Genomic DNA, 17,366 nt, shown 5'->3' with positions numbered 1-17,366 from the left:
AGATCGCGAATTAACTCGCCGATCTTGTGCATTTACGATCCTTTTAGGCAAAAACGAGTTGGATCGGAGGTGGGATCGGACCCTCTCTGGATCGGAGCGATCCAGTGATCCAAGGGTTGGATCGAACAATCCATGAGCTTCCGCGATCCATGACGCGGTCCAAAAAAAACCCTAATGCGCCGCTCGTGCTCGCCGCCGCCTTTCAGTACCTCCGCAAACGTCGTCGCCGCCTTCGCACACCACTGCAAACGCATGCTATGACGTTGGCGAAGCATAAGGAAGGAGGAGCTACGACGGCGCCGCACATAAGGAAGGAGGAGCTGCGACGGCGCCGCACATAAGGAAGGAGGAGCTGCAACGGCACCGCACATAAGGAAGGAGGAGTTGCGACGGCGCCGCACATAAAGAAGGAGGAGTTGCGACGGCGTCGTGCATAAGAAAGGAGGAGTTGCGGTGGCGCCGCGCATAAGGAAGGAAGAGATGCGGGCAGCACATACCTAAACCTAAATTTTAAGAGACATAACTTTGGGCCAAAGGCCCATTTCAATTTTAACCTAATAAAACCTCATTCAAAATTTAAATATGGAATGTGGTGTAGTGTGCGACTGAAACCCTAAATAAAAATCATTGCTTACTTAAGAGACAGATACCAAAGGCCCATTTCAATTTTAACCTAATAAAACCTAACTAAAATTTAAATATGGAATGTGCTCTGTTTATGTGCAGCTGAAACCCTAAATAAAATTCACAGCTTACTCAAAATTAGGTTTTTTGGGCCCATTTAAAAAATTACAATTATTTTCATCTCCAACACATTTTCTTATCCTAAATAAAAATCATAGCTTACTCAAAATTATGAATTTGGACCGTTTCATGAATTATCTTATGTATAGTAACTCTAATAGTAACTCTTTCGAGTCGAGTTACGATCTCCGAGTTACGAGTTTTTTTTATCTCTCTGATCCGCCTCCGAGTTACGAGTTTGACAACATTGATTACGGGTATAACGTATACCATTACGAATGGCAATGGGAATATCAGGTTCAACTATTGGAGCCGGAAGGGACGGAAGATTTGGCACTAGAAGAGAGTCATCCTGTGGACGATGGGAAGACTGACGATGACTGTAAACTTGAAGAGGTGGTAGAAGAGGAGAATCTTTAGGCACACTAGACATAACGGAAGGATCAAAGACAACTGGAATATGTAATTGTTTAGATGGAGACACAGGTGAAGAAGATAAAGACTTAAAATAAATAAATAAAGACTCAATGAAGGCAACGTTTCCAGAAATGAAATAACGGTTAAAAGAAAGTGAAAATCATTTATATTTTTTTTAGATCTAGTAAACCCAAAAAAACTCATTTGTGTGACCTAGCAGATAATTTATCTAGACCAGGACAAAAATTGTGAACATAACATGTAGACCCAAAAGCTTTAGGTGGTAAGAGATGAAGAGATTCACGAGGAAATAAAATAGAATGAGAAATTTTATTCTCTAAAATCGAAGATGACATACGATTAATTAGATAATATGCACTAAGAACAACATCACCCCAAAAACGTTGAGGAATGTCACCATGAAGTAACATAGTACGAGTAGTTTTAACAAGGTGTCTATTCTTGCGGTCAGCCACCCCATTTTGTTCAGAGGTTTAAGCACATGAGGTTTGATGAAGAATGCCATGAGATTTCATAAAAGTGGTAAAAGAATGAGAAAGAAACTCACGAGCATTATCACTTGAATTGAAACTCAAAATTGATTTTTAATTTCGTTATAAAAGGATTGAAATATAGAAAACAACTCAGAACGAGATTTCATTAAAAATAACCAAATACATCTTGAATAATCATCAATAAAAGTAACAAAATACTGAAATCCTAAATTAGACTTAATAGGACTTGGTCCCCAAATGTCAGAGTGAACTAATGCAAAAGGGGATGAAGCACATTGTGAGACGCTACAAGAAAAAGACTTGCAACTTTGTTTACCTAAATGACATGACTCACAAGACAAACTAGACACTTTGGACAAACTTGGAACAAGGTGTTGCATCTTAACAAGACTAGGATGACCTAGTTGAGCATGAATGAGAGATGGAGAATCCTTAACCGTGCCAACATTTGCAGATGTTTGTAGGTGGTAAAGACCATGAGACTCACATCCGGTGTCAATCATCTGTCTCGAACTCCGGTCCTGTAATATTTGGTAAATGAAATAAGACAATCAAGAGAACGAGTTAGACTACTAATGGATAATAAGTTAAAGGGAGACTATGAACATAAAGAACATTATCAATAGATAAAGAAGGAAGAAGATTAATAGTATTAACACCATGGGATGAGACCCTAGAGCCATTGGTGATGGATGGTAAATAATCGAAGGTATACAAAGAAGAGAAAAAAGATTTATTACCAGTAATATGATCGGTGACACCTGAGTTGAGAACCCAAGGACCAAGAGAATTGGAGTAAGGCCAACAAAAGGTGTACTTGAATGTGCAACAAAAGCAGTGGAACCAGAGTTTTGACGACCCTCATACCATTTAAGAAATTCATTGAAAATTGCACGTTGGCCTGAGATATCAGATGAAGTAGGGTCCATGGTAGAAGGTTGCACAAGAACATTATAGGCAACCACAACATATTTAGGAGAATGACCATGTAAGGCATAACACCCGATCAATTTTGTGGCCAAGTTTGCCACAATGTTTACACCAGTGACACCCTTTGCCAGACTTGGAAGGGTGAGTGATCATAACGCTGAGATTAAAGCAGAAGAGGTATATCAGTGATGTGTTTACTTGGCACACGCAGAAGGGTAGAACAAGAGAAAGTGAAATTGGGAACAACAGGTGATCCTAAAATCAGATCATGGACATGAGAATATCAGGAAGGCCATGTAAGCCCAATAATATGAAGAACTTGGACCGTTGCTATAGTTCTTGAGTAGGAGTGGAGGTAGGAGACAATAATTTATTAAAATCATGAAGAAGAGCATGTAGTTTACCCAAATATTCAGGCATGGTACCATCAAGATGTTTGGGAGCAACAACAATAAGGAGATTTTGACACACCATAAAAGACGTTAAGTATCATTGGTGTATAATAATTTCGCATGTTCCCAAACTTATGAACACATCTCAAAAACACGAAATATTTGTAATAAAAATGAGTGATAGTAGATTTAATAACAATGCATAATTGAGCTCCAATTTTCAACCAACGGGAAGCATCATCTGCAACAACAATGTGAACACATTGGGTAAGATGATCAACATAATCTTGACTCTTAAGCCATAATTTAATATCTGAGGCCCTAGTGTCATAATTAGTTTCATCCAATTTGCCAATAGAAAGATGAACATTGAGATAATTAGTATAGATAGATGGATTGGGCATAGTGGTAAGAGACGAATCCATAGATCTGGTTGCCATCCAATTGGTGGCAACTGCAGCAACTCCGACAAAGGTAACTCCGACGATGGTAGCTCCGACGCCAGTGGTGGCGGCTGATGGTGAACAATGGGTTCACCCAAAACACATTGAATCCTAACCCTAGGCTCTGGATACCATATTAAGAATGAAGATAAATATAGGATTGATATCCCTTGTGTAAAATACACACATGGTAGTTTTTATTTATAAATGAAAATAATAACAGAATCAATAACATAATAACAGAATCAATAATATAATATCAGAATAATAAAAATTATGGGCTAAGTCCGTTACATTCAACAACCTACCTTTTTTTTGTACCTTTCGATGTTCCTGATATAATTTTCTTCTATAAATAGTAAAGATCATTCGAGAGAAGTCTTAAGTTGGTATCAAAGGAGGTTGATCCCTCTCTGTTAGTTTTGTGATTATCCCTTGCCGTCCACATCCATCTCCGTTGTTGTTGTTCTTCCCAATCAAAGTTTTGTTACAACAAACACCTCGTTTGGATCTTCCCATGATTTTATTGAATACACTGCTTTTGTTGTAGGCCAACCACCTTTTTCTTCAACGATCATCAAATCAGGTGTGTCTCATCATGCGACGTCCAACCCACCTAGTCACATCCTTTGTTTCTCTGGCACGCCCTGCCATGTATGTCATATCCATCTACTACAACTAGGCGCGTGAAGGTCACCCGCCACCTTCCGATAATATTTCTGGTAATGCTGCCTTATTTTCTTCCCTTTATCATACTAAAAATCTTATGTTAATACTTTAACAAATAGATCCAAAGTTACTTCTCAAAGAGTTGGTCCAATCTCCCTTTCTCCGTCTTTGAACCTAAAGCATGTTCGATTTGTCCCTTTAACCTAAATTCCTTAAATCAAATAACTAAATCTTTAAATTATTCAATAACCTTTTATGAAAATTCTTTTGTTATACAAGAACATAGTACATGTCAACTGACTAGTGAAGGACATGAATCTAGGGGACAATAAAGTTCAATATTCCGTTATGTTTCCAGATGAACCTTTGTTTCACAATCTCCTTGAGTCTTTGGTTGTGTGTTTTGTACATGATATGTCTCCAAGTTGGGATAAACTTTCAGCTCGAGTTATTTGTCTTTTTAGGATATTTTGGTCTTCAAAAAGGGTATTGATGTTATTCAGCTGACACTAGAAGATATTACATGTCGGCAAGTGTCACCTTTTTTCAAGAAACTCCTTTCTTCTCTTCCTCCACATAAGATGTTAATGTTGTCCACCAAGTCTTGCCTATGCTTTAGTGGAGCCCTGTGTATCTTACTCCAAACATTGTTCCAATGACTCTGAATAATTTAAATTCTTCTCATTAGCCCAATTCACCTGGACCATCTCCTCCTTTTATCACCTCCCAATGACTAACTCCAATGACAGGTCCAAGACTGCATGGTGAGTCTTGTTCATCAAGTCTTTCACCATCGTTGTTCCATACTATGCCTCCTAATATTAATGACGATTCCAATTGGCCTATTGCCATTCGAAAAGGTACTCACACTGCACGCAACTATTTATAATTTTCCAAGTTATCATCATTTGTCCCCCTCCTATTGTTCTTTTGTTTGCTCTATATTTTCCATTACAATTCCTAAAAATGTGAAAGAGACACTTGATCATCCTGGATGGCAACAAACCATGATTAATGAAATGTAGGCTCTTGAACATAATGGTACATGGAACTTAGTTCCTCTTCCACCTAAACAAAAGGTTGTTGGTTGTCGTTGAGTTTATGTCATTAAAGTTGGGCCAAATGAAGTTGATAGCCTCAAAGCTAGATTGGTGGTCAAAGGATATACTCATATTTATGGCCTTGATTATGGTGATACATTTTCTCCCGTAGCCAAAATGACTATTGTGCGTCTCTTCTTTTCCATGGTAGCTATACTTGATTAGCCTCTTCGTCAATTAGATATTAAATATGTTTTCCTTCACGGGTGATCAAGAAGAGGATATTTACATGGAGCAATCTCCTGGTTTTGTTGCTCAAGGGGAATCTGGCTTGGTTGGTAAGTAACATTTGTCTCTCTGTGGTCTCAAGCAATCACCTCATGCTTGATTTGGAATATTGTATCACATTGTTCAAACTTTTGGAATGAAAACAGTAAGGCAGATCATTCAGTTTTTTATTGTCACACCTCATCTAGAAAATGTGTTTACTTAATTGTCTATGTTGATGACATGGTTATTATAGGAAATTATGCTACTAGAATCTCACAGCTAAAGAAACAGTTATGTAATCACTTTCAAACCAAAGATCTTGGAAGTCTCATACTTTCTAGCCATTAAAGTGGCTCAATCAAAGGAAGGTATTGTAGTTTCTCAAAGGAAATACGCTTTACATATCACGAAAGAAACCGACATGATTGACTGTAGACCAATAGATAGCCCAATGGATCCAAACCAAAACTAATGGCAGGTCAAGGTGAACCTCTCCAAAGAGATATAAAAGACTTGTTGGGAAACTTATTTATCTCCCTACTACTAGACTCCATGTATCTTTTGCAGTGGGTGTTGTTAGTCAGTTTATGCAAAATCTTTGTATTGATCATTGGAATGTTACCATCCGTATCTGAAGATACCTCAAAAGGGCTCCAAGACAAGGTTTATTATATGAAGATAAAGGGAATACCCAAATTTTTGGGTATTGTCATACTAATTGAGCAGGACCTCCTATGGATAAACACTTCACTACAGGTATTGTGTTCTCATTAGAGGAAACATTAAACAAAGTGTGGTTGCTTGATCTAGAGTTGAAGTTGAATATAGGACAGTGACGTCTCTCACTAGTGAACTTGTCCAGGTTTAACAATTTCTTCTAGAATTAAAATTCTAGAACAAACAAATGAAAATGTACGGTGATAACAAAATTGTTATCCACATTTCTTCCAATCCATAGTTCCATGAAAGGAATAAACACATAGAACTTGACTATTATTTTATTTGGGAAAAATTGTTGTCCAAGGAAATTTGTAGTGAGTTTGTAGGATTCAAATGATAAACTTGCAATTGTGTTAACAAAATCCTTTAGGGGACCTCAAATTGAATTTATTTCTTCCAAGCTTGGTACATACAATTTGTATGCTCCAACTTGAAGGGGAATGTTGCAATAGGTATTAAATATAGGTAGTAAGTAGTTTGTATAGAAAACTACTATATTTTGTACCTATGAGTTGTTTACTTATTAGCATTAATTACCTAGATACAACCTTTTTCTTGTACCTTTTGATGTTCCTGATGTAATTTCCTTCTATAAATAACAAAGATCAGTTGAGAGATACCTAATCTCTTAAGCTCTTTTTATCATATTTTCAGTCTTCAGTATTACACTAATTTCTTTTTCACAATATATAAAGTATATTCATGTCTCATAAACACGCAATTTCATATGAATGTTCCTTTCTTTCCTAGAGTTTAATAGAAATAAAAGGTTGAAAAGGAATAAGTGAGTTGCACTAAACTTTATTTATTAAGCAAATCATTGGGATGTCAAATTACAAATGAAAAGTTTTACAAAGCTTAATATGAAGAATATTGTCTTTAGATTCTTATCATTAGTTACAACTTGCATGATCAGTTACAAAATGCAATTCAAATTCTTTTGCTAAAGCTTTTATCCATTATTGTACTTCTAAGAATTAGTGCAATAATATATATCATGTATGAAAAACTAAACATTGAAGAAAACAATATCATCCAGTATCAAATAACATCCTAAAAGTACGATAAAATATTCTAAAATTATGACATTTTTATGAGAATAGAAAGATAAATATTGAAGGGGTAAAGTCTGGTAGAGAAAAATTACCAAAAGGACAAATGAAATGCTGAAAGGAATTAAAATTGAGGGAAAAACTATGACCACTTACCAATATATAAAACTTGACATTGATATACATCCTGTAAGGGCCCTTGAAAGTAAAATGATTCTAACTTGGGATGTTCCAAATAATGGTTCTTCACTCCTTCTCAACCACAAATATGACAGTATCAAGGTAATTGCACATCTTGCAAAAGCGGTCTCAAACAAAGGAATTGCCTGAACTGCCAAATCAAAATTGTTATTGTAAAAATTAAAATGGGAAACACCTAAAACAAATTGAAAAGTAAAAACGAGAACTGTAAATCTTGAAAATATATCTTAAATTTAACACAATAGATAAATAAAATGTATATTTTAAATTTAATTGAGTATTTAAATAATAATATAACAAATACTGATAGAATTAGAAGGTATAACTAACATACATAGTATGTCAAAATTCTTAAGATGCAAAATTATATTATTGAGAATGATTACAAGAGAGTCTTGTGTTGCATCCACTGCCTGTTTGAATACTGCTTGAGTCCGTTACTAATACTTAAGATGCAAAATCCATATATTGAGTACTAACTCAAACTCTATTGAGTATTTAACAACTGATTTATGATTCAGATATGTAGCTCAAAAAGATATTCAAAAACACACATTTGTATGACTTAGGAGATAATTTATCAAGACCAAGAATAAAATTATAAACAAAGCATGTGGACCCAAAAACTTTGGGAGGTAAAGAGTGGAGAGGGTAATAAAATAGAATGAGGAATTTTGTTATCTAAAACAGAAGATGGCATGCGATTAATGAGATAACATGCACTAAGAACAACATCACCCCAAAAGCGCTGAGGAACATCACCATGGATTAAAATAGTACGAGTTGTTTCAATAAGATATCTATTCTTGCGCTCAACTGTCCCATTTTGTTGAGGTGTATAAGCACATGAAGTTTGATGAAGAATACCACGAGAAGCCATAAAATTTTTAAAAGTATGAGAAAGATACTCACGTCCATTATCACTGCGCAAAATGCGAATGGAAATTCCAAATTGATTTTTAATTTCATTGTAAAATATTTGAAATATTGAAAACAACTCAGAACGGTTTTTCATTATAACACCCAAGTACATCTTGAATAATCATCAATAAAAGTAACAAAATATTGAAATACTAAATTAGACTTAATACGACTTGGTCCCCAAATGTCAGAGTGAACTAAGGCAAAAGGAGATGAAGCACGTTGTGAGACACTACTAGGAAAAGAACTACGAATGTGTTTCCCTAACTGACACGACTCACACGATAAACTAGACACATTAGACAAACTTGCAACAAGTTGCTGCATCTTGGCAAGACTAGGATGACCCAACCGAGCATGAATGAGAGATGGAGAATCCATAATCGCGCCAACATGTGCAGAGATTTTTAGTTGATAAAGTCCATGAGACTCACATTCGGTGCCAATCATCCGTCCCGAACTCCGGTCCTGTAAAGAAACAGAATCTTTGGTAAAAAGAAATAACACAATCAAGGGAACGAGTGAGAGGACTAATGGATAATAAGTTAAATGGAGACCCAGGGACATAAAGAACATTATCAATAGATAAAGAAGGAAAAAGGTTAATAGTACCCACACCATGTGATGGTACCTTATATCCATTGGCCATGGTAATTGAAGGTAAATAACCCGTAGTAGATAGGGAAGAGAAAAAAGATTGATTACCAGTAATGTGATCTGTGGCACCTGAATCTAGAACCCAAGGGCCAAGGGAAGTAGAGTGAGTGAGGCCAACAAAAGATGTACCTGAATGTGCAATAGAAGCCGTGGAACTAGAGTTCTAACGATCCTCATACCAATTAAGAAATTCATTGAAAATAGCAAGTTGGCCTGGGGTATCAATTGAAGTATGGTCCACAGTAGAAGGTTGCACAGGAGCAGTTTGAGCAACCGCAACAGATTTAGGAGGACGACCATGTAAGGCATAGCATCTGTCAATTTTGTGGCCAAGTTTGCCACAATGGTCACACTTGTGACGCCCTTTGCCCGGCTTGTGAGGGTGGGTACGATCATTATGCTGAGAAACTAAAGCAGAAGAGTCATCAACATGAGACGTTATATCAGTGGTGTGTTTACCTGACACACGCAGAAGGGTAGAAGAAGTGGAAGTAAAATTGGGCACGATAGGAGATCCAAATATTTGATCACGAACATGAGAATAATCATCAGGAAGGCCATGTAAACCAAATAACATGAAAAACTTGGATCTTTGTTCTAGTTCTTGGGAAGGAGTGGGGGCAGAAGGTAATAACTCATTAAAATCATGAAGAAGAGCATGAAGCTTACCTAGATATTCTGCCATTGTACCATCAAGACGTTTGGGAGCAACAATTGTGAGGAGATTTTGACACACACCCTAAAGACGTTGAGTATCATTGGTGTATAATAATTTTGTTTGTTCCCAAACTTCTGAACATGTCTCATAGGTACGAAAAATTTGTTTCAAAGATGAGTGAATGGTAGATTTGATAACAATGCATAATTGAGCATCAACATTTAACCAACAAGAAACCTCATTTTCAGCAACATTAGGATGGGTAAGATGATCAACATAACCTTGACTCTTAAGCCATAACTTAATATCTGAGGCCCAAGTGTCATAATTGGTTCCATCCAATTTGTCAATTGAGAGTTGAACATTGACATAATTAGTATAAATAGATGGATCCGGCATAATGACAGCGAAAGTAGCAACAGCGGCAGCGGAAGAAGCCATAGTGGCAACGGAAGCGAAAGAAGCCATAGTGGCAGCGGAAGCGGAAGAAGCCATAGAGGATAAAGACATATCCAGTCACCGGTCAATTGGTGCAGCGACAAAGATGAAGGCTCCGGCAGCGGTTTCACGCAGCGTCTCCGGCAACGATTCCGGCGGCGGCTCTGGCGAAGTGGCGACGGTGGCGGCTCCAGCGAGACGATGGGGCAGTGGCTGGAAAATTCCAGTGAACAGTGGGTTCACCAAAAAAATTGAACCCTAACCTTATGCTCTAGATACCATATTAAAAGGAAAAGAAATAATAGGGTAAATCCCTTGGGTATATTGGAAAAGAAACATATGGGCTAAGCCCATTACAAAATAGAGATATCTAGTAATATCTATAATATCTCATAATATCTAATTATATCTAATAATATCTAACAGTATCTGATTTAAGCCACCATCATACCTTGAAATTAGGGTGAAATATATGAAGCAAAAGGATGGATAGACCATTCAAAACTTGGATGAACATAAACTTTTTAGAAGAAAAATGGGTGCACAATAATGATAGGTGATGGATCGATAGTAGGATGACAACAATACTTAATTTATTGGTAAATAGTCCTAAGGGGATTGTTTATTGTCTTTTTCAAGTCAAATGATGCTTCTGACATATGTAAGGCAACTAATGTTGATGGATGATGTTGAGGAGGTTGGCAGAAGGAAAAGTGATCCTAATTGTAACTAGCAAATAAGAGACATAAGTTATATCGGACACCTTGTGCAATGCAGCTCATTGCATTTATTTAATGTTGGGAATTTTGATAAGAAAATATCACTTCATCAAGAGACAATAGCGAGTGGTAAAAAAAATCACAACCTACATTTATTAAAGAACTAATCTTATTACCTTATTACACAAAATTTACTAAAGGAACATATTTGTCTAATACTCGTTTTGCCACTTTTTATTTGACGTTGGGATGCTTGAATGGAAATAAAGGATCACTTATTAGGATGTTCACATTCAAGGTGTGGCAATCTAATCAATTTGTAAAAACTAGAGATGGAGGGGAAATTTGATACTGGATGAGGGGTTTTGGAAAAATATTTTGAATTGCACGAGTGTTCTTCCCCTACCTGAGGTGTTGCACATGGTGGATTTAGATGAAAAATCAGCCAAGAGATTTATTTATGAAGAAATGGATATTGCTAAACAGAAGATACAAAATCTTGTCAATGGAGTTAGGAAAAGGTAATAATAACTAATTACCTTCACTTGTTTGATTTTCTAATTTATCTTCTAGAATTATAGGCTTTGTTTGGATTTTTTTCTACCTGATGTGTTGCACATCGTGGATTTAGATGAGAAATCAACCATGAGATTTATTTATGAAGAAATGGATATTGCTAAACAGAAGATACAAAGTCTTGTCAATGGAGTTAGTAAAAGGTAATAATAACTAATTACCTTCATTTGTTTGATTTTCTAATTTATCTTCTAGAATTATAGACTTTGTTTGGATTTTTATCTACCTTAACTACACTCTATTAAGGCATGGACAAGTCCAATGATAAGATGCAAGTCTTAATCCTATAGTCTTGCCATTGACACCCAAGTTTTGATAATAACAAACAAGACAGTTTGGTTCGTCTGATATAAGCTACCTAGTGAGACACAAGTACTAGACAAAAGCAAAAGATAATATAAGATATTTCTTGTACAAAGAATAGAAAGTTAACAAGATGCAAGTCACGCAATAAGTACAAGATGCGAGATAAAACAAGTTCATGTAGACACATCATTTATAAAAGACAGAGGCATGCTCACTGCTCTAAACATAGCTTATATCACTAGAGGTAGTCTGTTGAAGACTAGACTCAACTAGAAAAGCATCAGACCAAAATAATCACAAGATGCAGGCGTCACCAAAGTTGGCGAAGTCTCAACAAGATGCAAGTATACAAGCATCACCAAACGATATGCTACAAGACCAAAAGAGTCGTACTAATGTTAAAGATTGCAAGAAGCGCTAGACAATGTACATGCACCCCAATAATGTACATATGTTAGACGAAGTACACGCATTAGACGAAGCCAAGCACTAGATGTTGATCTAGTTCCAAACGTTGATCCAGCTCTAGATGCAAACCGTGTAGAAGAGACACAAAATAGTAAGATTAAACTTAAAAGTTAAACACCAAGGAAATTCACAATCAAAATTGCTAGATACTTTCAACTAAATACTTTTTCATTGGTTGTTTTCCTTATTCTGCAAATACATAATGTCGAACAGAACATACAACATACCATGCTGAACAATAGAACATTACCAGAAAATATATTGGTAAGAACCCCCATGAGAAAGTAGATGGTAGATGAGAGAGCCATACAAAGTAAACCAGAGTATTTGGACCCATTCCACACCCACAATATAAAATGAGTGAACGAAGATTCCTCATACTCAAGTAATCTTGTCACCTCATTCTGCAATAAAATATAAGGCAGAGAAATTAACTCTAGTTCATTGTTCACTTTGTATTATCTATTTTCTTTTTCTCCTTTTAAGAGGAACACAGAAAACCAACTTTCCTTTATTCTACAATCATAAATACAAGCCACGCAAGAATCTAGAATAGACAAAATTTGTTTCAAAGCAAATTCGTAGTTTACTCAGCCACAAGTATAAAACCCCATCCATTACATTACATATCAGTCTTGTTTTTATTCAATTCATTGTGCTTCTAGACATATACTAAGGTATGAAGCCAATACTTGAGATTGAATTTTAAAGCAAGTTATAAGTACAACAACACATCAATATAACAAAATTTTATAGTATCTATGATATTTACTATCATATTATAGAAATAAGGTGCAAATATTTTAAGCATAGTCGTTCACATTACCGTATACTCTAATAAACGTGAATTATGAAAAAATACAAAAATCTAAAAACTATCAAAATTTAAAAAATTTAAAAGTATGTAAATAGAAAAATCTTTTTTCAAAGAATTACATAAAGCTTGTTTTTCCATTGATAAAAATACGTAGAAATAATGTAAATCTTTATCGCATCCAAATAAAAAATTTCAAAAATATTTTCTTTGTTATGCATTTTGTTTCATTTTTGGTGGAAAATTAAACATTAAAAAACTACATTCGTTTTTCACATTTAATTAAAGATACGAATGTCATAGGGTTCTAACACATTCCTTACATGTAATCGACTCCCGAACCCAAATATGATTTTAAGACCTGTTTCTTTTAAGGTTTTTCGTAACTCTAGAGGTGACTCTTCTATACTTATACAAAGATCATTTTATCGTCCTGTCGTGACTTCGGTTGCGACACATCTAAGAAACAACAACTCAAATTTATACTAGTTCACCCACAACACTTAGGCTATTCTTAGTTCTACTTTAAGAAACTTCTTAAAGGATTTCACTGATAAAAACTTGATTATAAGATGGGTAAATAAACACATAATGTAGAAGGTAGCAAAGATAACTCTCAAAGAAAAGATATAGCAAGAATTCTCATAAGGCGAGTAACTTCACATAATAAAGAATACATAAGTTTCACACTTCCCACAAAGAACAATTCCCACTTAAACTTATAAGTCAATTTTCTTTTGTATGCTTTTTTAGCTTAGTAATGAGATCTTGAATCTTTGGTCAATTGTAATCTTTAAGAATATGATCATTGTTTGGTTTAACCTTCATTAACGATATCTCTTTATATTTGACAATATGATTGTAAATCCTTTTATATTGATATGACTTGATATACTCTCATATGTTGAGAGTTAGAAATGAAAGATTACATTTCCTTTTGGATGTTAAATGTAAAAACAAGTAAATATTACATGAATATATGCAATATTTTTTTTAATAACAACAAGCCAAGATATTTCCTTTTGTATTCACTTCCAATAATTAATTTCCAAATGTAAATATTTTTTTAACATTAAAATCGTTAATTTCTTTATATGCAAAAGTAATGTGTTGGATAATGAGGATTGTATTAAGCATGTATAATAAAAAAAGCCTACTCACTATATTTTGTTATGAAAAGTTTCTGTACTGGTTAGGAGAATACATGACCAAAAGATCGAGAGGCCGATAGGTCAATAAAATTAGAAAAAGATAAAGAAATAATAAAACAGTTGTAACATTGTATCAATGCCCAATGAATAAGCCCAATGCTTTAAAAACACATTTAGTAATTGTAAGGTGTAAAAAGTAAAATTCCAATAAAGTTAATAAAAACTCAATAATGAGAACTATAAATAGGTAATCTGATTAACAGATAAGTAGAGTATTTTTTTATGAAATTAGAGCTTAATCAAACTGATTCTGACTCTGATTCTAACTTTATCATTAGAGCACCTTGCAGGTACATCCACCCAGTGAGCTCAAGTCCACCTAACCGAGAGAAGACTAAGTCTACTAAGTAGAGAGAGCCAAGTCTACCTAGCTAAAAGATAGTCTAAGTCAACTAGCCTAATAATTAGAAGCCCAAAGTTGTCAACAAGATACCAGAAGACAGTAAGGAGGAGATGAAGAAGAGTTATTTACTTCAAAGCCCCTATAAGAATAGTTTCTTTTGACACAAAAATAATAAATAACATTAATTTGACAACTAATTATAATAATATAATAATATCTTAAATTAAAAAATAAAATAAATATAATTAGAATAATAATTTATTGGAATGTGGAATGGATGTATTTTAATATATGTTGTAAAGTATCACCACCCATTTTGTTATTAGAAATAATAGTTTGTGATTACAAATATTTAGCACAAACAAATTATTAACAAAGATTGAATAAAAGAGAGATTGTCTTACTTGAATTTAATGACGAAGGTCTAATGGTATTACTTGCTAAAACAAACATTAGAAACTTTATGAGCATAATATGATAGTATGCAATAATATTTAAGGATTTATTTAGATTTGTTATCTTAAAACTTCATCCGTTAAGAAAAGGTGAGTGGTTCTAACCGAAAGTGGATAGTTCTGGTCTCAACAACATGCTTCATAATAATCTAGCAGCTGAGTTGCAAACAATCGTAAGCACAATAAAAGGAATTTGAAAGCATATGTTTTAACTATCCAGCAAGCCTTTACTATTATACTTTGTCAGGTTCTATTTTAAAAGGGAATAAGGAATAATATAGCTTTTGATTTTTCTATTTTAAAATAATTTAAAGTCAAATTTAATATTAAGAAAATCTCGTAGAGTATTAAATGAAAAATTGATAGAACTTTTAAAGAAAATTTTCGAGGGTCACAAGGAGAATGGATTCGACTTCTCATATCTTATTATAATGACATTTCAAAAAAAGGCTTTTACTTCCTACATCCTTCCTTTTTATAACATGTATTCCAACAATTTTTTAAATGGACTATTTTTCTTAAAGTTGCATATTCTATAAAAAAAATTTGGAACACGTTTTTCAAAAAATCATGACATACATTCTAGAATACATTTGCTAAAACATGATAAGATTTTTGGAATAAAATATTTGAATCACATGAAATATATTTTAAAACAAGCTTTCGAGAACAATTTTCAGAATGTATATTCCAGTTTGAATTTTCTAGAACAAGCTTTCTAAAACAAGATTTTATTTTTACTCTTCTTCTAACTACAACGTTCTCCTTCTTCTCTTCCTCTTCTTCTGCAACAATGTTGATGAGTTGCAATAAGGGAGAAGAAGACGGAGGGCAATTCAGTTATTTTACTCAATTGTGGGATGTATGTTAAAAATGAGGGGTGCAGGAAGTAAAAGCCTTCAAAAGCTTGAAGAATGTGTTTGAATTTTAGGCAATTGCTTCCTGCACCATATCACTGCACCCGATCTTAGCGGAAAAGACGAAACTGTCCTTAAAAAAAATTTCCGAAATATGTGTTCCGGATATTTTTTTCCAGAACGAAATTTTATATTATGGATTTTTTTATCCTGAATTGATTTTTTATTTTTGTTTCCGGATTTTTATTTCCGAAACACAATTATTTCTTTTCCGGATTTTTTTTTTCGGAATGTATTATTTTTCAATTCCGGATTTTTTTGTCCGAAATAGAATTTTAATTTTGGTTTCCGGATTTTTATTTCCAAAACTCAATAATGACTTCTGGATTTATTTTTCCGGAATATATTATTTTCAATTCTGGATTTTTATTTCCGGAATTAAGGGCATTTTTGGAAATTAAAAAAATATGTTGGGTGCAGGTTAAAAATGATTGGGTGCAGGGAGCATTTGCCTGAATTTTATAGCTTATAAACATTGCAAAGAGTTGGATTCAAAATTGATGGTGGCTATTTTGCTAATTTAACATGCAGAAAGTAAAGGTTGGAACAAGTTTTGGTCGGAATGGGAGTGAGTCCTTAATAAACAAGCTTCTGATAGGGTGGGAATTGTTCCATGGAATTTAAAAGAAAAATGGGTTAGATGTTTGAACTTTCCATAGTTCCATAATGATGCCCATGTTAAACCTTAATTAAAAAAAAGGGAATGCATAATCTGAAGACTGACGCAGCTAAATAAGAACAAAACAAGGGATAAAGCGTTAAATAAACCAATTAAGACTATAGTTTATATAAACAAGTTGAATATAAGAAATGATTATATCGTCATATAAGCTGGCAACTACATCGCTGAAATCTATATCATTCCATCTCCTTATCAGGTCCAATATACATGGTGCAACTTACAGAGATAACAATAAGTGAAACACCGACGAGGCGATCAAAAGATGGAACCACTCTTGTCAAAGCAAGGCTCCACAATTGCCTTAGGGCTGCCTGAAAAGATGGAACCACTCTTAATCACCCACAATTAGTACTCCAATTCATGGAAATACTCCACAAAAGCATTACCATGTAAATTTGCACAGGATTTGATACTATTGAGTGTGTTAAGATATGAATCATATGCTGGTAAGGGTTAAGTTGTCTCAAATTGTTGTTCCAAAACCAACACCTCAATATCTATTAGAGTATATGATGACTTATTTAATATTGATCCAAGTAAGATATCCTAAAATACTAAAATGGAAAAAATATATGCAGTAATGCAACCATTCTCCTTTAAATAATTTGGTATGTGGAAAATGAACTTTTTGCACTCTTCCGTATTCAAGAGCCAAATATTGCAAAGGCCTTTTGTATGGCAGAGGCCCAAGCCCAAACCCAAATACAAGTCAAGCTTCAACTCAAGCCCCACACATAGAAGATCTGGGCCAACTAAGCATCATTGAATGCCTCTTGTTGTAATTACTTTTTAGTAGTTTTTAGTAAAA

The 17,366-nt window shown here is 34.4% G+C and overlaps 2 protein-coding genes and 1 pseudogene across 10 annotated transcripts in view; all 3 read right to left on the bottom strand.

Moving 5' to 3' along the window:
- The window catches only part of LOC150026633 (uncharacterized), a 37,436-nt gene extending 24,863 nt beyond the window's left edge, over positions 1–12,573 (bottom strand). For 2 of the 5 annotated variants that reach the window (XR_016521358.1, XM_090303114.1), the window contains exons 1-2: positions 12,387–12,573; positions 7,349–7,518 (exon numbers count right to left, since the gene is read on the bottom strand). Coding sequence is in view for 3 of the 5 variants with exons in the window: in XM_090303114.1 (XP_090159240.1) it covers positions 7,349–7,518; positions 12,387–12,515 (299 nt within the window). In the remaining 2 variants the exon portion in view is untranslated. Of the gene's footprint in view, positions 1–7,348; positions 7,524–12,386 lie in introns of all 5 variants that reach the window. The other 3 variants (XM_090303113.1, XM_090303116.1, XM_090303115.1) reach the window with 2 other exon arrangements.
- LOC150026634 (uncharacterized) lies at positions 8,789–10,491 on the bottom strand (annotated as a pseudogene).
- Positions 12,574–16,627: 4,054 nt separating the features above from the next.
- Positions 16,628–17,366, bottom strand: part of LOC137831000 (uncharacterized) — a 40,171-nt gene continuing 39,432 nt past the window's right edge. For 4 of the 5 annotated variants that reach the window (XM_068638470.2, XM_068638472.2, XM_090303111.1 and 1 more), the window contains one exon: positions 16,628–16,869. In XM_068638470.2, the coding sequence (XP_068494571.2) occupies positions 16,735–16,869 (135 nt within the window). In that variant the 3' untranslated portion in view covers positions 16,628–16,734. Of the gene's footprint in view, positions 16,889–17,366 lie in introns of all 5 variants that reach the window. The other variant, XM_090303110.1, reaches the window with a different exon arrangement.

The sequence above is a fragment of the Phaseolus vulgaris genome, chromosome 6 (assembly GCF_051622355.1).
Source record: "Phaseolus vulgaris cultivar YP4 chromosome 6, ASM5162235v1, whole genome shotgun sequence".
Classification (NCBI taxonomy): Eukaryota; Viridiplantae; Streptophyta; class Magnoliopsida; order Fabales; family Fabaceae; genus Phaseolus; species Phaseolus vulgaris.
This window is presented reverse-complemented; position numbering and strand designations above follow the sequence as displayed.